The sequence below is a fragment of the Notolepis coatsorum genome (genome assembly GCF_963971535.1).
Source record: "Notolepis coatsorum genome assembly, chromosome: 4".
Classification (NCBI taxonomy): Eukaryota; Metazoa; Chordata; class Actinopteri; order Aulopiformes; family Paralepididae; genus Notolepis; species Notolepis coatsorum.
Genome location: NC_140168.1, coordinates 157,635,203 through 157,657,864, shown reverse-complemented (window position 1 = coordinate 157,657,864; position 22,662 = coordinate 157,635,203). Strand labels below are relative to the sequence as shown.

At 40.2% G+C, this 22,662-nt stretch overlaps 1 protein-coding gene across 1 annotated transcript in view; it reads right to left on the bottom strand.

Moving 5' to 3' along the window:
- ftr67 (finTRIM family, member 67) overlaps positions 1–22,608 on the bottom strand; it is a 48,361-nt gene extending 25,753 nt beyond the window's left edge. The window contains exons 1-2 of the mRNA XM_084313061.1: positions 21,937–22,608; positions 5,970–6,065 (exon numbers count right to left, since the gene is read on the bottom strand). Coding sequence (XP_084169187.1) covers positions 5,970–6,065; positions 21,937–22,551 — 711 coding nt within the window. The 5' untranslated portion in view covers positions 22,552–22,608. The remainder of the gene's footprint in view (positions 1–5,969; positions 6,066–21,936) is intronic.
- Positions 22,609–22,662: the final 54 nt, after the last annotated feature.

The window sequence follows — 22,662 nt, the reverse complement described above, 5'->3', positions numbered from 1 at the left end:
AAAGCTGCAGAAAGAGATGAAAACATACTTATACTTTATAAATAATATAATAATTTAGGACCTGCTCCGAGGTCACCATTTGGCACACATGCGAACCATGCATACAATGCGTATCTGCGATTAACCCATCCCATATTTTAGTATGAATATTTGAATGAAAAAGTTTAACGTTGCTACACCATGAACAATACATATAGGACATTGAATGGGCCCTAATAATGGCAATCTAGCAATAGAATTTAAAAAGTTATAGCCCTGCAAAGAAGGGGAACTTCTCCATGTTAAATAGAGCTGGCAAGGGATGGTATATCATGAATTTAACCTTGGGCAATCAAAGTGTTAACTTCCATCCATTAAAAAAAATAAAAAAATAAAATTACTTTTTTTTTTATGTCACTCATTCCATAAGGACGTAGAATAAACATTTACATTTTTTTTTTTAAATGGTCCATTTGCATGTTCTTGGTATCTGAATCTAGGGACATATATGGATCAGTGTCAGAAATAGTGTGTCTGTTACTAGGCTTGAGTAAATTGTAATGAACCAAAGGAGAATATCAATTCTATTTAAAAAAAAATTATCTTTGACTGTGAATAACACCATGCTAAAGTTGACCAGACCTGAAAAATCTAAGCAAATTAATAAAGGGAAGATGATTAAACAGAAGGTTTTGTAGATACAGTACTGAATTCTGCCATCTTTTTTATAATGTAAATTTCTCCACCATTTTTCATCATATTGCAACACCGTTTTTTGCAAAACGTTCACAGAAAGGTAGAGAAACTAACTGCGTTCTGTTTTATGGCAATAACGTTCAGGTTTGTGGGAGATAATCGCCAAAAATAAGAGAAATAAAAAAGTAAATCCAGAAGTCAGATGATTGACAGGGGCTGGTGTGAGCTGGGCAGGGTAGTTTTTCAAAATTTGAAAGCCCTGAGTCTCTTCCTTCAAAAGACTACACTCACTTTTGGATGTGCCACTTCCTCCTGTCAATATGCACCGGTTTCCGACTCAATGCCCAGAGATTTCTATAATCTTATATTTCACTAATAACAGTTAAAATAATTGGTAAACAAACGTAATGCTGAAAATATACACTTTTACTGTATATCTCTGGCTTAAGAGGTTAACCCTGTGAGGCCCAAATTAAAAAGACATTAGCAACTTCAGAGGCCAGAGGGTGGGACATATAAACACATTTACTATCAAATAGCATTGTGAGTAGGGCTGGGCGATATGGCCAAAAACGTTATCGCGCTAAAATTATAAAATTATTTTCATATAACTCGATATTGATAATTATCGTCGATATAATGTCTGTCAAGTTTAATTAACTTATTATGCCCGGCGCCGATGGACGGGCTATTAATAGACTTGTTTTGCTGCTGCGAATGTCTCGAGAGTCGAGTTGATGTCGTCATCAGTCCGCGCACGTTAGCAGTTAGCCAGTCCAGAGCAAGCGGAGTATCTCATGACAATGTACTAAATATGACCCTAAAATACTCTGTTCCACCCCAATACATTGCAACGAAGTCCACCGTATACCCCACACTACTATAACAGTTACCATCAGAATTCAAAACACACACCAACTCGGCAGGTAAACTGTAAAATAGCACCGTGCAAGCTAATTATCCTAGCAAGCCTCGTTTACAAGCGGTGTATTCCATGACAATGTACTAAATATGACCATAAAATACTATGTTCCGCCTCAATACATTGCAACGACGTCCACCGCATACCCCACACTACTAGAACAGTTACCCTCAGAATTCAAAACACACCAACTCGGCAGGTAAACTGTAAAATAGCGCCGTGCAAGCTAATTAGCCTAGCCAGCCTTGTTGACTACTGGAGTCCTACCTCCTTCTGGGTCTCCTTCCGCTGTCGGCCATCTCCTTCACTGATTGGTTGTTAGTGCGTGTGCTCATATCCAAGCTTGGAAAATCGATATATCGAAACTTTGCGACCACGTTTCATGTTTATTTCGAGGAAATAATTTATCGCGATAGTTATCGTTATCGTTTTATCGCCCAGCCCTAATTGTGAGGCTGAACAACAGGACCAATTGACTATACATGTGCTTAAAGGGGAACTATCTTATAAATGGCCTTTTTCAGTGTTTACCATTGTTTCTTAGCTATGTGGACTTATATTAATTCTAATTCTCATATTGGCGCATTCTTCCAATTCTCCTCTCACAATATTCACCCTCACTGAACTGAGTCATCTGAAAATGTGCATATCTGTGATGTCAGAGATGTCTCAGCTGCATAATAATGTGGCAGTTGATGTGGCAGTTGGCACCAGTGAAAAAAGTAGTAGAACACGCTCACCTCACTAGACTTGACACTGGGTGCTGTAACCTCTGATATCATACATAAAAAATAGGGAAACAATGTCCAGGCACGCACTCCAGGTTTTTCCAAATGTATTGGCAGCCTGTAATCATATGACGTTTCGGTGTGAACACACCTTCTTCAGAATGGCTTGCATGAAGCATGAAGGGTAAGTGACCCTAGTAAATACAAGTCAAACAGGAAGTGACAACATAGGAAGTGACAACACATTCCCACAAGAGATCTGCAAAAAAGTACAAAATACCACTTACAAGCACAACCTTTTCAGAATTATGTAAATCAAAAAGAAGCATGTAAATAAAAATAAAAAAGAAGAAACAGTAAATCACAAAGAGATATATCTATATATAGTTATATATATTTTTTATACAGAGTAGGCCTACATCTTAAACTCTAAACATAAACACTCATGACCCATATAAGCCATCTTTCAATTATAAAGAATGATAAATGAAAATAGTAAACAATCGAATGAAATGAAATAATCAAATGAAACAGGTCAAAACATTTTCCTCATTGAGGCCTCTAGGCTCTAGACAATCCAGAAAATGAATATAGAAGCATCCCCTTTGTAGCAAGAGCCTGTCTCTGTCGCCGCCTCTTGGTGGTCTCAAGACCTGCTCTATACCCATGTATTTTAAGCCAGAAATATCATGTCCTAACTTATTAAAGTGCCTTGCAACTGAAGACTTCTCGTCATTTCTTCTTATAGAACATTTGTGCTCCGAAATTCGATTTTTAAAACGTCTTCTTGTTTTTCCAACATAGTAAAGGTTGCAAGGACATTTAAGCAAGTAAACAACAAAATCAGAATTACAGGTAATCCGGCCTCTAACAGCGATACTCCTACCTGTATGTTGGCACCAGGCCACACAGTGGTTGGAGCCCAGCCTCAAAACGGCTTAAGATCTTGAGGTAGAAAAATGCGTTTTTTGAGTACTTGATTAGAAATACAAAACAATGCATTATTTTTTTTTGAAAAAAACCTAGGTGTTCCATAGACTCACAGGAATTGTGTAAAAGTGCCCAAATAGTGAAAGAAATAATAAAATAGTTCCCCTTTAACATTTTTTAAATAAACATTCTTTTTTTAAATGGCTAAAAGTGATTTTGTAATTTTGCAACCGTGGGTCTCACAGGGTACTTTTAACCCTGTGAGGCCCAAATAAAAAAGACATTAGCAACTTCAGAGGCCAGAGGGTGAGACCTATAAACACATGAAGGGTGCCGTGACTGAAAAAAAAGTTGAGAAACGCTGGTATATGGTGTGGCTCTTTGTGGTACCCACAGTAATTTTTGTGGCTCTTAGTCTCTGACTGGTTGGCCACCCCTGCAGTAGTGTGTGTGTGGGGGCGGTGTTGTTCAAAAGTTTGAACGTGTGGACCAGATTGACGCGACACAATCCTCTTGGGCAAAACATCACGATATCCACGATACGTTAAAAAAGTGTATCGTTAATGAACTGTACCCGATATTTATATAATATCGTCATATCGCCCAGCCCTAGCTGTCATCAATAATTTTTTGATGTATTGGTATCAGGGTTTCCGTTAGAAAAAATTGTTGCCGGCCTCAGTGTCCGGTAGATTGAAATCTACCGGTCAAATGAGAGAAATTCCGGTCAGAGTTTATTGAGCTTAAAAACAATTGATAGGCAAAAGAATGACAACAAAACAAAAGAATGACATCATCAAGGCATGTAGATTTATAATATTTTTACTTAAAACTAGGCTACTTTTGCGTATAAAGTCATTATATTCCAAATAAAATAAGTCCCGAGACTCGTGCTGCTGCCGACTTTAAATCAAATAGGTGTCTGTGGGCAGTCGCCCGACATTAATAAACAACAGTGTTATAATCACATTTTTATGAGCTAACGAATTCCGTTATATTGGACATTTGTAGTAATTATATCAAGCGAAGAACTGAGAAATTTGACAGAGAGAGACGGCAACATTATCGTGGGTTTGCGTGACGACTCTCTCTCTCTCCACCTCCCAATGACTTATTTGCGAGAGTATGTCGATGCAGAGCAGCAGATTCAGCTGTTATTGGCTCTTTTCTGGGGACCGCACAGCAGCGCCCCCCACCCAACATTGAATTGAAAATGGCTGAATTGGAGTACTGCTGGAGTACTGCATTGTGCTGCTGCTGCTCCGGCTCTGCAGCTTCACAAAAGTTCGCACACCCAGCACTAAGCTCTCGCTGACAACGTCGTTGTCATTATTAGAAGCAGCGATGAAACAAATGTAATGATTGTTTCGTTCATCGCATAGGCTATTTAATTTTAGCCTATTTTAATACAATTCAAATAATCAAATTGTGCTTAGACTCAGGGAATTATTTTCACCGGACATTAAGACCGGAGAGATTAAATATGTCGGACTTCAACAGATTTTGCCGATCAAATACCGGTAATTACCGGCTAACGGAAACGCTGATTGGTATAGACCTGTTCGCTGTCCACGTCAGACTCTGTGTGCGCACGTGCATCAAGGGGGCAAAAGGAACGTAATCCTGGTCAGACTACAATATATTTGCATTTGTTAGCCATGCTAGCAATCTAAACAATCAATCCATGCCAAAGCTAGATATGTAAAAGGTGAAGGACTCACACTCACAGACATGCTGATTTGGCAAAATGACATCCAGCTGTTTTCGTTTGAAACAACTTTTAGTCAGGGGAGTGTCATGGTTTCTCCATAGAGCCCCGTCGTATTCTTTTAGCACAACAGCTCACGCAGGTCCGGGGCAACTTAGTCACATGACTCAGTTGATATTGCCGATTGGCTTGAACCAACAATCATTGCAGTGAGTTGCTCTGACCACTATCTAACTATGATTATAGTTAGAGTTATGGTTAGTTATGGTAAAGACATGAAGTTAGGGTTAGGGCTCGATCCCCAGCAGCAGAAGTTTTCTTGAAAACATAACAAGCTTACATTGGAATATGTAATATATGTACTTATTTGTAATACGTACACATGTGACATCTTCAATACAATACGTAAGTATTGAGAAGGAGCTTCTATCCCCAGGCCATCAGGATGCTCAATGACTCTATGCAACACTAACCCATCCATCCACTCACTGCACACACATCCACATGCACACACTCACCTTAACACTCACCTTTACACTTTAAACACTACACCATATTGTATCTATTTATTAAAGAGATTTGCACTACGTCATCCATACCTCATTTTGCATCTTGCCTTTTATTTATTAATTATTATATATTTGTTTGACCTCATTGTCTGCATTTTTACTTCATTGTACTTTAGTTTGTATATTGTATATTTGTATAGTGTTGGGACTTATTCCTCTTTTACTTTTTTTTTACTGTATGACGCACATTCTCAGGGGCTCATACAGAACCAAGCATTTCAATGTAATGTACATGTATTTAATACGTGAGAAATAAAAGCAAACTTGAACTTGAAACTTGGAAGTATATTACATATGGCTTGAACATAACATACATTATGTATCCTTTTCGCCTGTGGTCGATTAGTACTTTATTTACATATTTTAAGCGAGATCGGGCTGTGGTGCGTCCCCACCAGTGTGCTGTGTTTGCTGGGTGTTGTTTTTACAGTGCTTACAGTCAGAGACATGACGGCTTGTCTCAGCTCCTGAACCTCTCGCTCTCTCTTCTGGATCCTCTGCTGAGAGCTCTTCTGCATCTCACCAAGCTGACTCTGAAAACAAAAGATCATAAATCAGAAACACATTATTTGCCAAATACAGTTAAAACCTGTTAAGCTGTAAGGTCCCCCAATTGGGGGACCCTGCTTTTCTTTATCATAAATAGATTAGAGACCGTATTAGAGACCGTATTAGAGACCGTATTAGAGACCGAATTATCATATCATGGGGTATCATTGGAAAGCCACACTCATTGGCTACAACTCTGTCCAATAATTTTCGATATATATCACCAAATGATTGACGGAGCTAGAGCCCCGGGAGTCAGGGGTGGTAATTTGGCGCACGCCTCACATATCGGCATGTAACTCGAGAACCGCTGAACAGATTCTGTCGCCTGAAAGGGCAATCGACAGGCAACAAATAGGGCTTTAATTCTATCTATATATTGTATTAAAAGAAATGCACACCCGAGCGGCTAGAGGTCGGCAAAGTGGCACGTTGTGAATCGTCCTCATGAGGGCCCACATGAGAAATTTAGGGGCAAAGAATATTTTTTAGGGGGCAAATTTTTAAATAACTATTTTACCATTAGTAGGGCTGGGCGATATGGCCTCTAAATCAGTGGTTCTCAACTGGTCTAGCCTCGGGACCCAACATTTTCCTTAGTCATTAAGTCGCGACCCAAAATTTTGAACCACTATGATTTATGTGAAAAAAAATATTTGCAGTAATACGCAATCTTTCAAAACATGAAATAAACACAAAAAAGTGCAACAAAAGTGCAACTATTGCTAAAAACCCAATGAAATAAAAGAATAATAAATAATATATGCTTCTTAGCAGATTTATTAGCTTAACATAACAGACCTAAATTTGGGGGAACTAATGGGATAACTGAGTTTGCAACAAAAGTGCAACTAGGGCTAAAACCCAATGAAATAAAATAATAATAATAATAATAATAATAATAATAATAAATAATATATCCTTCTTAGCAGACTTCTTAGCTTAACATGCAGGGAACTAATGGGATAACTGGGGATGATGTTTGCTCCTGACAAGAGTCTCAAAGTCTGGGGTGATGGTAGACAAAGCAACTCTGAGGTCATGCTCAATGTCCAATCTGTTCCCCCGCTGTCTTCAGCTGGACCAGAGCTGAGAAGCCACTTTCACAAAGATAGGTAGTGAAAAAAAAAAAAAAAAATGTTACACACACATCCGCGACCCACTCAAAATGGCCCTGCGACCCACTTTTGGGTCGCGACCCACCAGTTGAGAAACACTGCTCTAAATGATATTGCGATATTTTGACATTTCCTCTAAAGCACTTAAAAATGCTTGATTTAACCCTTTGATGCATACAGTCACGCCAATATGATGATTATAATAAGTCCCTGCAACATATGTTTGCATTATTAAACCATGAAGATGCTTTAAAAAATAATTTAATGAAAATGTACTAAGAGTAGTCTACTGACACACTAATAAAAAAACGTATTTACATCTAAGACAATTTATATAAAAACTCTTGGGTGCCTTTTACACAGTACTGTGTTTTCTATCCACTTTAGCCAAACGCACACACATATATATATATATATATATATATATATATATATATATATATATATATTAGAGGTGGGCATAGATTAATTTTTTTAATCTAGATTAATCTATCTGCAATCCGGGATTTAATCTAGATTAATCTAGATTAAAATGGCTAAAAAAAAAAAAAAAAAAAAACTGCCGAAGGCATTCAAAATACGTGTGTTCTACCCAAATAATGACCAGAAGTAAGTCCTTACTTTTTCTTTCCTCCTTATGTTTCTCAGGCCAGGTGGCCCATTACACCATGAGCCCATCTCCCGTTTCCAAAATGCATTACAGACTGTTTGAAAAAGCTGTTTTGCTATGATAATTGGTAATGAAATATCAAAATAATGTTCAATAAGATGTACTTGTGTTTAATAAGTTGTTTTATTCAGAAGTTAACACAAATACATAATATTACCAGTACAGTACAGTATCTAGCACACTCTCAGGAGCAAAACAGAAAGAATCATTTCAAACTTGAACTATGTGACATGGCTTGAATCAACTGCTCCAGTGGAGTTGCTCAGTGGCCAATGGTGTCAACTGTGGTTGTACTGGGCAGCTCCCAGGTGTGAATGGAAAAGAACATCTGTGCTCAGCGAACCTACCCTGGGTAAATAAAGGTAGAAAAAAAAAATGTAAAAAAAAAAAATTAATTAGATTAATGCGTTAATTATATTATCGCGCGATACTAGTATAGCGTTAACGCAGCACGTTAACGCCGTTAACGGCCCAGCTCTAATATATATATATATATACACACACACTACTGTGAGAAAATAATAGTATTTATACTGTGTGTAACATTTGGCTACTTTAAATCATTGAATGTAGAGAGAGAGCGAGAGAGAGAGAGAGAGAGAGAGAGAGGGGGCGAGAACGAACAAGAGAGCCAGGCCCCCCCTTCGGGTTTTGTTATAGGTTCGCGTTTTGATCGTCTAAGCTGCCGTAGGTGATGACGTCACACTCGAATGTAAACAGGAAGAGATGGAGATGGAGACACACGGAGATGGAAATTGAATGATATACAGAAATGAATAACCAATAAATATGAAGTTATGTTTAAACTAGAGATGTTCCGATACCATTTTTTCCTTTCCGATCCGATTCCGATACCTAAGCTTTGGGTATCGGCCGATACCGATACTTATCCGATACCAGTGCATACATTAAAAAAATAAAAAAATAATTATATAAATTATAAAACGTTTTTTTTTTAATACAGCTACTGTTTTATATATACTGTTTTTTAGTAATAACTATAAAGTAATGGTATTTATTCAACAACAGGTGATTGTATAGATTAGTATTAGTATCAGTAATTGAAAACTATCTCAATGAGTTCACCCACGGAAAGGTTGTTGGCACATTAGTTCCACACGGACATTATTCGTTGCTGCACTTGCTTCCACAAGAAGGCTCCGTTTAGTACCAGAGGCTCTGTTGTTGTGATTTTTGCACAATAAATATTCAACATTCTCTTTTGAGACTCCGCCTCAGACTCTTATCATTTGGCACTAAAAGCTAAACATTGTCGCCGATATGGCTGTCCGCAACATGTCATTAATTGTGTACGCGACGTGCAATTGTGCAATGACAACGTTACCGTGAGCTATGTTAGCTAGCATGAGCTACCGCTATATGGAAAGACTGTAACGTTACTGCCGGTGACATTGTGATTTAACTTGGAATACTCCTTTGCCAACTTGCTGTACTTTGCTTGCAGATCTGCAGCCATTATTGCTGGATTATGTGAATAGCCCCAACTTTAGCCAAGGTAACGTCAAAGCTAGCTTTCGGTTAGCTGTTCAATGCTAATAACACCAGCCACCAAGCGAACTCATCAGAGCTCCCCGTCAACAGCGCTGTCGGGACAATGGCATTTTAAGAAAGTATCTGCTGTTAATGGCAATTGACACTTTAATTCACGGTCGATTAAGCACACGTTTGTTTTATAATGCTCACCCGGCGAAGTATGAGTATATAAAGTATCTACAGAGCCCAACGTCCGCAGTGTTGTTGATAAATTACGTCATGGTATCGGAGCGCAACATTAGAGGGTACTCGCCGATACCAGCATTTTAGGCAGTATCGGCGGCATTTCCGATATTGGTATCGGTATCGGAACAACTCTAGTTTAAACTTCTGTTGTCAAGCGTTGTCAATATAACCCACCCCCTTTCCTCACAAATGGAACTAGTCTTGTGGAGTCCGCTTTGACCGTTTTCCAGGGTTAGCAGAGATCGCTAGTTAGCTTAGCATAATCCTAATGGATACCTTGGTTAGCAGCTACCGTTAGCTCATTGCTCGTGTCAATTAAATTGCATGTTATTAAAGGTCCGCACTGGTCTGTCTAATGAAATTACAACCGCAACATTATATTGCACTGTACAGCCCTGGTTGTAGGCTAATGTTTTACTACAATTTGTATGGATTAATTTAGGAGTGAAATGCGAATGAAGGGTTGAAATCACCACTCGCAAGCTTGCCCCCAGATATTATTTGAAACTCGAACGGACCAAATTAGGGGGCAATTTGCAACCATATCATCGCAGTGTACAGCCCTGAGTATGGGTTGATTTAGGGCTGGGCGATATAACGATAACGATAAATATCGCGATATATTTTAATAATCGATATCGAATATAGAAAAAAAAATAAAAAATTGTGACAACAGGGCAGTTTTAAAACCAGAGACAGTGGACAGACTTGTCTTTCTTGCCTGCAACTTAAAGTAATGGCTTTGCTTGTCCAAATGACAATAGTGACCAAATTGAGATTTTTTTTCTCTTTATTTTGTTTGCTTTCTAATTTAAAATACAGTTTGAAACCGTCTGTACACAGTAGGCTATGTGTGCTAGCAGAGCTAGACTCCAGTCACGGTGCACATGTGCTGTGGTTTGTCCACCAAAAAAGCGCCAACAGATCGAAAATAAACTAGCAGAGCCAGAACTGTTCAACTCCCCTAGGCTGGAGCCACAGCCAGCAGAGAAGCCGGTTTACTTTCGCTTTTAAACCAGCTGCAGCCTGAGAACTGGAGTGTGAGGGGATGTAACACTAAAGATGGCGGCAACGACAAAGAATTGCTGCAAAATAAACATACATCCGTTATCGCAATATGATTTTTTGCCATATCGCCCAGCCCTAGGTTGATTTATTGATCAGTTGGTTTGTAAACAAAGAAATGTACAATCGCCTTGAAAATGACGTCAGCGTCCTCCGAGACTGGAGCAAAAAGATCCCACTTATTTGACGGCGATCGAGTCGATCAATTTCCGGTTTGTATAATAATAATAACAGCCCAAATCATGTCGATTATTGAGTTATGGCAGCGATCCATATACACGGTGTGTGTCTTGAGTCCCGCGACAATATGAGAGTGCCGGACGCATTTCCAAGACGCACCGATATCGACTGGTCCATTTCCGGTTTGGTAACTCGCCGATCATCCACCAGGCGGCAGTATTGAAGCGTTGCAGAGTTGTGCATGCTCCCACTGCATCAGACCAGGCTCCGTGAGGGTATTATGAATAACATGGCGAAAAAATGAAATATGATCTCATAGGGCTGGGCGATAAAACGATAACGATAACTATCGCGATAAATTATTTCCTCGAAATAAAATGAAACGTGGTCGCAAAGTTTCGATATATCGATTTTCCAAGCTTGGATATGAGCACGCGCACTAACAACCAATCAGTGAAGGAGATGGCCGACAGCGGAAGGAGACCTCTGGGTAGAGAGGTAGGACTCAAGTAGTAAACAAGGTTGGCTAGGATAATTCGCTTGCACGGCGCTATTTTATAGTTTACGTGCCGAGTGGGTGTGTGGCGTGAATTCTGAGGCCACGGTTATAGTAGTGTGGGGTATACGGTGGACGTCGTTGCAATGTATTGGGGCGGAACAGAGTATTTTAGGGTGATATTTAGTACATTGGAACAAGGCTGGCTAGGATAATTAGCTTGCACGGCGCTATTTTATAGTTTACGTGCCGAGTGGGTGTGTGGCGTGAATTCTGAGGCCACGGTTATAGTAGTGTGGGGTATACGGTGGACGTCGTTGCAATGTATTGGGGCGGAACAGAGTATTTTAGGGTGATATTTAGTACATTGGAACAAGGCTGGCTAGGATAATTAGCTTGCACGGCGCTATTTTATAGTTTACGTGCCGAGTGGGTGTGTGGCGTGAATTCTGAGGCCACGGTTTGAGTAGTGTGGGGTATGCGGTGGATGTCGTTGCAATATATTGGGGCGGAACGGAGTATTTTAGGGTCATATTTAGTACATTGTCATGGGATACACCGCTTGCTCTGGCTAACTGCTAACGTGCGCGGACTGATGACGACATCAACTCGAGACATTCGCAGCAGCAAAACAAGTATATTAACACTTTGAGTGCCACGCCGGGTTTTCCTTTTTACCCCCTTGATGCCACCATCCACTTCGATGTTAACGTTAATATCGCCTAATCTATGTTTTAAATTATGGCTATGTGTCTAATCTGCCCGTCGCTTATCAAAGACTATTTTCCAGTCAGTGCTGTCAAGGCAGATTGGTTTTTTATCGCTTCATTTCCATTTTAGAGCATTTAGAAAAGCACCCGTTTTGAGATAAAAAACAGTTCATTCTGGACCATTCTATGAAAATAGTCTTTTACTGGAATATTCCACAACGTTGATATTCGTCGGCCTATTTATGAATCGTTTTCAAATAAGCGCTAGATGATCAATATTATACGTGCACGCAAGCACATTCAGGCCGCGCACGGATAATCGCTGCGTTGATTTCCTCTTGGACTTTTACAGTGAAACCGAAAGAGCCCATTTCACAAAACAGCTTATAACTTCATCAAAATTAGTCTGATTATCCTAACACTGATAACATAGATTCCTTACCTGACATAAGATGGTATCCAACTGGTATATTCCAATTCCTGATCACCATTCGAAAAAATCGATAAGTGTATAGATCCACCGTGTGTACAGTGCAGTACATGATTCCGCGGGTCTCAGAGGCTCCAGAATGAACTGTGGTAACCCCGGCTGGATCAGTGGACTGGAAAATGTGGAGTACCGGATTTTTTTCCCCATCCATTTTCATTGAGTCCATTCCAAAATCCCTTATGTCATCTGGGAGACGATAGGGGGCGCTTTTTTCCACATATGATCGCCGGCGGCGCTCGTGTATACTCGGGTAGGCTCGCGTGATGCAATATGATTTCAGATCGCTAAAAAAAAAATCAGAGAAATCTCGTGAGTGGCTTTCAACCACATATTAATAAACCCGAGATATCTCGTGTGTGGCAGTTAAAGTGTTAATAGCCCGTCCATCGGCGCCGGGCATAAGAAGTTAATTAAACTTGACAGACATTATATCGACGATAATTATCAATATAGAGTTATATGAAAATAATTTTATAATTTTATCGCGATAACGTTTTTGGCCATATCGCCCAGCCCTATGATCTCAATAACGTCATACGGCGTGGAATGGCATGAACTTGAAACACGTCGTAAGCCGTTTCCGGCGCTGGATGTGTTAAAGGTGCCCTCCACTCAAAAGCATGTTTTTTCTACAGTTGAAGGAACACACCAACATTTTGGGAAATTAGGTCTCTCTTCTCCAGAGAGAGACAAGAAGATAGATACCAGTTTCCTCTCTATGCGTTCAGTAGAAAACTATCTGGCTGCATGTTAGCCTAGCTTAGCACAATGAATGGAAGCGGACAGTGCCGGTTAGCCTTCGGGAGAAGTGTTAGTTGGACAATGCCTAGGCTAGCGTGCAGCCAGATAGCTTTCTACTGAACGCACATGTTATATTCATGTCTTCTGGAGAAGACAATAAGCTAATTTCCCCAAATGTTGGCGTGTTCCTTTAACTCCTCTTGGAGAAATGACTTTATATACAGATTGTTATTTGTGCAGGGTCGACTCGCTACTGCCCAGCAGGCCACACTGTCATCCAGGAACCGGCTAAAGTGAAAAGCTGAAGGTGAAACTCTGTATTATAAGTCGATACAAATCTCTTAGTTATAACAAGATTGTGTAGGCGAAGAAGTGTTGCATTTGGGTGAAACACATTTTTGCCAAAGCGTTTAGGTGGAAACATTTTATTAACAGGCTTGAGGCATATATCCTTTCATTATCAATGAGGGCAAAGGTGCAGGGATGCTGTTAGGCCATTTCAGTAGTTTATTGACCTTTTTGGTCGAAAAAACATACTAAACTCGAATCTGCACCTGGCTCGCTGATAAACTATCACTACACCACCTGGGTAAAACAGAGTCCATTCTCTTTGGTTCAAATAACAAACTCAGCAAGGCCAACGGCTTCTCTGTTACAGTGGGTGACAATATTGTCACAAGGAAAGATGAAATTACACACATGGGTTCCATCCTAGAGGCAAATCTTTCCTGTGACAAAATGGCAACCAATGTAATCAAAAAAGTCAACCAACGAACAAGATTCTTGTACCGGATCTCCTCTCTGGTAAACAAGAATACCCTGAAGACTCTGGCAGGAGCACTCATTCAAGGGTACTACGACTATGCTTGTAACTCATGGTACCAAAGCACCTCAAAGGTGCTAAAAACAATTACAAACATCTCAAAACAAACTGGTCAGACTACTGCTTGACTAGTGATGGGCAAGCTACTTGGAAAATGTAGCAAGCTACACTACAAGTTACTCTCGATTAAATATAGCTCAACTACAATGGAAGCTATCCCCAGAGAAATGTAGCAAGCTACACTACAAGAACATGACAAAAATAGCTAGCTACATCGGCACTACTTTTTTTTTTTTTTTTTACTTCGTGACCAAGTTTCCACCAAACAAATAGGCAGGGAAAAAAATTCTCAGTTTGATTGTTTATTATAAAACTGAAACAAGCCCTCGGTCTGGCTTTTTGTGTCATCCTTTTAACATGAACTTGTATTACACACTTCTTCAATATCTGAATTGTTTTACTTCATTTTACTAGTATTATGCTACCAATGTATATACTACTACCAACTATGCTAATATGTCTATACTACTACAGTATGTACTCAGAGTATAACACTCAAGCTTGACACTGACAAACAATACTACTTATCCTTGGCTGCTAGATATGTACCACTCCTACTGACTTGTTGTACACAATTTGTAAGTTGCTTTGAATGAAAGTGTCAGCTAAATGACCAAATGTATTTAAATATGTAACTCACAAAACATTCCATGGCCCCAAAATCATGTGGGGACCCCCCCTGGGGGTCCTGTCCCACAGGTTGAGAACCACTGCTTTTCCCTCTTTTTTTCTTTTCTCCACCCCAATAATATTGTTCATTTTTTGCCTACAGTGAAACATCATGATAGCAGCTATCTTAGTTAAAGCTGTTGACAAAGTGTACTGACTTGTGTGCTGTTTGGGAACAGTTGATTTTCATCAGCTCACCTGACTGTCCTCAAGTTAGTGCTGGACGTGTTGAGAGAGCAGCATATGTTTTAGCCGTTTTTTCAGTCAAACTCATACATGTGTCCCAGATAGGGCCATGGAGAGTCATTGTTGTTATTGACATCATCATCTTCATCATCAATGCCATCGAACCCCTCTGCCATTTCGCGCGGACTGGTTCATTTCATGTAATCCGTTAAATTGCATTCATTCAATACGTCTGTGTTTTGATTTTCACTTCCTGCTTTGCGGCTGGAGTCCCGCCCTATCCTGCCTCTGATTGGCCTACCCGTAATGTTTTGGTCTACCATACCCAATCATGAGTCGTCACTCATATCTAAACAAACCAACCAATCATAGTGGGTTTTTTTTACGGGGAGTTTTTTTTTCTCCTCGCAGATCTTCTAGTCTAGACTGTCTCTCCCGAAAGTAGCGTGTAACGTTTCTCGTCGCTACGTTACTACTTCGTTCTATAAATAGCTCCGCTACAGAGATCGCTACCCTGGTTAAAAAGTAGCGAGCTACCAGCACGCTACTGAGAATTGTAGTTAAGCTATGTAGCGTCGCTACTTGTAGCAAGCTACTGCCCATCACTGTGCTTGACCTTACTCCTAGAACCCACCTCACCCCTGCCCACTTTGACAACCTAGGATGGCTTAGAGTAGACGACAGAGTACAGCAACTTGCAATGGGCCTGGTCTACAAGATACACTACACGACTAAGGTACCCATGTACATGTCAAAATACTTCCCAACGGTCAGTGAATACCACGACACCAGAGGGAGCTCCACAAATCATGTTAAACCCAGATTCGGCTCAAACAAGGGACTACCGTAAATCCTCAAATAGAGGAGGGACCTCCGATAAAGGAGGGGCCTCTCATAATGGCCGGGGGGTTTGATGCATTTAGACAAACACAGGCCGGTCTCTATTATAAGGTCGTATTTTTTTAATTTTTCGTGCCGTGATATAGAATGATAAACTCTTGCCAATGGAAATCAAGTGTTGCCTCCCGCTACACTGACTACCGTACATTAATGTTTCCCTCTGGTTAGCTTTAGCGCTAGCTAACGTTGTCATAATATCTAGATATGTGGTGTCAGCTGGATGACGTTGACTTCGTTTGCAAACGTTAACGTTAGGGATGGGTACCGAATTCGGTACTTTTGAGGTACCGAACCGAAACACGTCGGTACTACCGAGTATCGAATCAAGTGAGAAACCAAAAAAAAAATTAAAAAATTAAAAAAAAGGATTTATTAATTTTTTTTTTACTTTTTTTTTTTTTTTTTTTTTCTTTTCATGTCAACGTTCACACGCACAATATATGCTTACCTAGGATTTTACTTGATTCAACAACAAAGCAGTTGGAGCAATGACAAGTCGAAAACTGTCGAAATTGTAGTTACCGGTATTTGAAGTTTGGATTTCTTTTTACGACTGAGGTAGGTAAATTAAATTTCTTGAGACTAAAGTACCGAAAAAAGGTACCGTTGGGTACCGGTATCGGTTCAAATGTGAAAGGTACCCATCCCCAGTGGCGAATCCTTATGGAAGCCAACGGAAGCCATGCCTCCCTAATATTAAAATATGAATTAATATCAAATATGAAATAAAAAAAATATATATATATATATAATTTTTTTTTAATATAGTTTACATTCTTTTTCATCTGTGCATCTGCGTTATAATTTTTAATTTTTTTTTAAATGTCTCCCTCTTCTCCTTCTCACTCCCTCTAACACACTGTCAGCCTCACTATGCTCACTGCAGCAGGAGAGGAGGCAGATGGTATGTCTCTTTCTCCAGGCTTCCAGCATTATAGAGTCCAAATCCGATCCTAGCCAATCAGATTCGAGCTGACTGCCACACCCTAAAAGTTTAAAACGGGGCTGAGAGGAAAACACTCAGCATATTTTCCCCTCTGCACTCTGAACATTGTATTAACCCGCATGTTCCCACGGGCCGAATATTGCCCCGATCCTCGCGAGATTAAATCCACGGGGACCTCTCGGCGTGCCGAAGCTTTTCCTAAATCACTTCCATCATCGAAAACGAGGGGAAAAGGTCGGCTCGCGACCCTGAAAATGTTGCGTGATTTTAAAAACGCTGTATTAAGTGAGCCTATTATGGGATCCACGCGAGCTTTCTATCGTGGAAACATCTGGGCGTCCCGCAACTTTTACTCATTCACATGTAGCCCCTAAAATGCTTAGAAAAGGAAAACAGAAAGCGTGGAATAAACTCGCCGAAACGGAAAAGTGTCCCACGGGCGCGCCGTGATTCCGATCCGCGTGAAAATATTCACGGCCATAGAGGAGATCGTGGGACACCTTTTTGCAACCGATTATGTGTCTCGAATTTGCTCCCACGCGGTGCGCAAAATTGTGCAAGGAAAAATCGGACCAAAAATTAACCAATGCTCCAGCAGTATTAATGACCCTGATGTAAACAAGACAAACGTCTTTCTCTGGTCTGCATCCCCTTATACAATTGTGTGTATTGAGCCGTACTGTATTGTACCCATTCTGCAATCTGTTAAATAAATAAAAAGAAAGTTTGACTGGCCGCCGAGCCATACTGTAGTGTACATGGTGACTGCTTGACTTAAAAAAAATAAAAATAAAATAAAAATATTTAATAATTTTTTTTTTAATAATTTTTTTTTGGCTTCCCCTGTTATTTTACCCACGCGACGCCACTGCCCATCCCTAGTTAACGTTCGCTATCTATATGGCATTTTCAGGAGGCTGGCGTTGTCCAGCTGACACATTAGAGATCATGATGCTATGACAGCGTTAGTAGCTAAAGCTACTGCATGTAAACAACTCGATTCGACGAAGGAAGTCGAGAAGGTACCACGCGCTAAACTGTCCCCGGACCCCACATAGACAGTTCCAACTTCAGTGTGTGAATTACGTTAATCCCACAATTACTCAACTGCACTCAATATTTAAATACCAATGCTAGTCTAAATAAATGTAGACAAGACAATGTACGTATTTAAAAAAAAAAATAAAAAATAATGCAATAAAAGTCTGAAAATGAAGGGATTATGTCCATGAGTGTCATTTTTAGAAATGAAGGCCTGCCTCTTATATAAGCCTGTCTAATAAAGGCCTGGTGCTCTTTGCAGCTGAGGTAAATAAAGACCCGTCCTATATTTGAGGATTTACGGTAAAGGGCAATTCCATGCAAATGTCAACCTCACCATGAAAAAATTTAAATAACATGATCATAACCAAACCAATTTCAAATGCATCATCAAGGTCTATATTTTGAAGTACAAAATCGTAATATTTATGAGAATGCATGTTTTTTCACACTACAGGAGGAGACACAACGATGTAAAAATTAATTTTTCGATTAACCTAATTAATTGTATGACTTTTTTTTTTTTTTTATTATTATTGCAAAAAAAATTTATTAAAAGTCAGTACTCAACACACAATGCATAATGAAACTAACAATTAAGATGGCTAAAATGACATGCAAGCACAGAAACAGAAAGCAAAAAAAAGTATATAATAATACTGTATACAGTGTATATCCAACGAAATTACCAATTATACCAATGTCTTATACAGGATATACCCCTAATACCTGTTATCTAAAACCCTACACACATATGCTCCAGCTCGAACCCCCCCCTCCCGGACCCCTCTTTGGATAGTACCTCCTCGCTCCTAACCAGACACTACCATTATAAGCTAGCTTTTATTCTCTCCACCACTTCTAACCACATTGACATTTTGGATTCATTGAGACCCAGAATTCTTGCTGTAGATATTTCTTGATAAATCACATCGAGATATGTAAGAAACCAAACTTTCCGGCACATTTTTTCCGGTTGAAACCAGCGTGATGCGATCAGCTTTTTAGCTACTGTGATACCGATAAAACCAATCTCTTTAGCTGTGGATTTACTGCAAACTCAAAAACATCATTCAATAGTAATACAGAGGGGTGTACAGGTATATTCCAAGATACGAGTTTTGATAATTGTTGGGTCACATCTTTCCAGAATGCCTTAACTGGTGGGCAGTCCCAATACATGTGCATAAATGTCCCTTCGTCTCCATTTGTACATTGGGAGCATTTGGAGTCTTGTTTAAGACCCATTCTGTTCAGTCTTATAGGAGTCAAGTATGTCCTGTGAATATAGTTAAGATTGATTTGTTGATGGTCCGGGTTCCTTGATGTAAGTCGGACATTTGCCCATGCTCCTTGCCAATCAAAGTCACTTTCCAGGTCTGGTATATCCCTCCTCCAGACAGAGTCTAGTTGGAGGGTTTCATATGAGGACGTTAGTAATTGATTGTATGACTTTCTGAATGGCCAGAATGGCAAAAAATAAACAGATATTTTTCTAACCTCACCTTTGGTCATGAAGGGCTGTTGTATCAATATGTGAATCAATTATGAACTTTGTGACTTTCCATTGGCAGGTGAAGCATGCTGTTATAATGCCCCTTTATGGGACAGCGAATGTAACATCCATAACGTTTTCCAGGAAAAGTTGTCATAAAACATGCATCTGGAATGCAATGTCAACCAAACTTCCTAATCAAAGCTGACTTTTATAAAGATGACATATTAGCAACAATTAGTCATTCTGGTCTTATTTTTTGTATTCTTTATAAGTGTTATGGATGTTACCATTATGGATGTTACATTGCAAGTGACGGATGTTACATTGCGAATGTGTGAAAAAGTTGTGTCTGGGAATATGTTGGATTTTAATCAAACAAGGAGTCATAAAATACTTCTGATTTAAATCAAACAAAGGGGTCATAATCGGACTTAACACACATTTTTGATAGTGTTTTTTGTCTATTTCAGACGTGTAACATCCATAACAGCACTTTGTGATTCATTCCTTGAGAGGAAATGCCAGGTTTTCCTGAATGTGCTTTTTGGGTACCTCAAACCCTTCCCTACAAAGTGATGGTAAACATGTTATTCTTTGAAAAAGATATTCACAGAGTTTTCATCATGTGTTCAGTGAGTCCGAAAAGCTTGTCAATTTCCGTAACATCCATAACGCTGTGTATTTTGTCACCTATCTCAAAATCCAAAAGGTCAAAACATTTCTTACTGCAGGCTCATCTTTATCTCAATAAGTGTGACTAAAATGTGTAAATTATACTTCCAATTCAATTCGATGCCTTGTCAATGTTAAGTTAAGTTTCCAATGTTCTCTCTGAATGTAACATCCATAACGCTGGAATTGCCCTAAACATGTTTCGCAAAATCGCAATTATACCACATCAATGTGGAACGCCCTACCCACAGCTGTAAAGGAATGTGAATCACTACCCACCTTCAAAACCACTCTCAAAAGAGCACCTACGAGAGACTTTAATTCGAAACTGGCCCCTGTAAATGTCCTAACGCAACCCCCTCCAATGTACAATAAATGTCCTATTAAACCCAATAATACACGAGACCCTCTTCTTGGGACCAAGTGGGGTTTCGTCGATAATCCAATGTACACTTACCCCCCCCCCCCACCTACCAAACCTCCATCAATGTACAGTTTCTACTCAAATGTATATACTCTCTTTTTTAGACTCTTCTTGTATCAAAAACAGTACTGTATGTGTAAATCTGGTATGTCATACATGTATAGATGTAGCAGTACTGTCTATCTGTATGTCATATAAATTATGTTATGATGAATTAAAAATGGGGGACCCTGATGATGACTAGTCTTTCTCTGGTCAAGTTTCTTCAAGTTTTCAAGTTTCTTTAATAGTTGTCATACAGAAGTACAGAATACTTTTATACAAAATGCTTCTTACTGTTACGCTCCAGAGACTGTGCAAGACAAGATAAGTATGAAATAAAATAACATAGTATAGCATGTAAATTAGAAGTAAAAAAAAATGAGGTCACAGTGTTCAGTATAGACATATGTACAATGTTCGATGCAGAATAGACGTAACTGAGTTACCATATAATATACAATACTGTGCAGTGTACTAATACAATACTATATAGTGCAAGGCAGAAATGGGATGAGGTGCAATTTAGGTACAATTTACAGTGGGTGTACGAGTTGTAGTGCAAATCCTTTATCAATAAATATAAAGTGTGTTTGTGTGGTTTAAGTGAGTGTGTGCGTGTGGGTGTGTGTGCTGTGTGCATTTGATGGTTGTTGCATAGTGTTTATTGTTCGTTTAGCAGCCTGATGGCCTGGGGATAGAAGCTTCTTCTGAGTCTTTCTGTGCTCGCCTTAAGACTCCGGTATCGCTTGCCTGACCGCAGCAGTTCAAAGAGGCAGTTGTTCGGGTGGCTCGAGTCCTTAATAATTCTCTTAGTAAGCCTTCCCCCTGCACCGCTTGTTGTAAATGTTCTGGAGGGTGGGAAGCCCCCCTCCAATTGTGCGTTCGGCTGAACGTGTCACTCTTTGTAGTCTGCTACGGTCTTGTGCAGTGCTATTCCCAAACCAGGAGGTGATGTTGCCAGTCAGGATGCTCTCTATTGTACATGAGTAGAAGTTCCTAAGGATCTTCTGACTGACTTGGAACTTCCTTAAGCGCCTGAGGAAGTAGAGGCGTTGTCGTGCCTTCTTCACAACATTGTCAATGTGTGTGGTCCATGTCAAGTCCTCGGATATGTGGGCTCCGAGGTACTTGAAACTGTTCACTCTCTCAACCGGTGGTCTGCATCCCCTTAACAATTGTGTGTATTGAGCTGTACTGTATTGACCCATTCTGCAATCTGTTAATACAATTTTCAATCAATTCAATTCATAACACGATTTTCTATTCATAACTAATTAGAACTGGTTCTCGATTCACTTACCTGGTTATTAAATACAAATAAATAATAAAAAATTAAAAGGGATAATAAAATACAATGTCTAGAGTAGTCAGACCTAATCGTTACCTGTTTCGCCTGTATTTCAGTCTCAGCGAGCACGGTGTCGTGGCCTTTGTGCTCCTCGTCCGTCAGGCAGAGGTAGCAGATGCACCTGCCGTCCGTGCGGCAGTACACCTCCAGCAGCTTGTCGTGCCGCGGGCAGAGGGTCTCCTGCAGCGTCCTGGAGGCGGCGACCAGCTTGTGCTTCTTGAACGCGGCCGACTCGTAGTGGGGCGTCAGGTGGCTCTCGCAGTACGAGGCCAGGCACACCAGACACGACTTGACAGCTCGGTTCTTGCTCCCACCGGAGCAGCAGGCGTCACACTCCACGTCCTCGGGTCCAGCGGCGACACTCCGTGGGTTCGAAACCGTTTGGTGGTGATGATGAAGCGCCGTGCTTTTGAATTTCTCCACCACGTCGGCCAACATGGTGTTCCTCCCCAGCCGCGGCCTGGGGCTGAAGGTCCGCCGGCACTGCGGGCAGGCGAACACCGCGAGGTACTCGTCCTGGTCCCAGTAGCTCTTGATGCAACCCGAACAGTAACTGTGTCCACAAGGAATGGTCACCGGGTCCTTCAGTACGTCCAGACAGACCGGACAGTTGAATTGGTCCTTGTCGAGGACTAATCCAGCCTGTGCCATTTTGAAAAAACAATATTGACGTGGAAATGGGGAAATTAAAGGGAGTCTTCCAGCGGCCTTTGTTGACAGGAAGTGAAGTAAGTGGGGGTGGCCTGTAGGTCGTCACGTGGT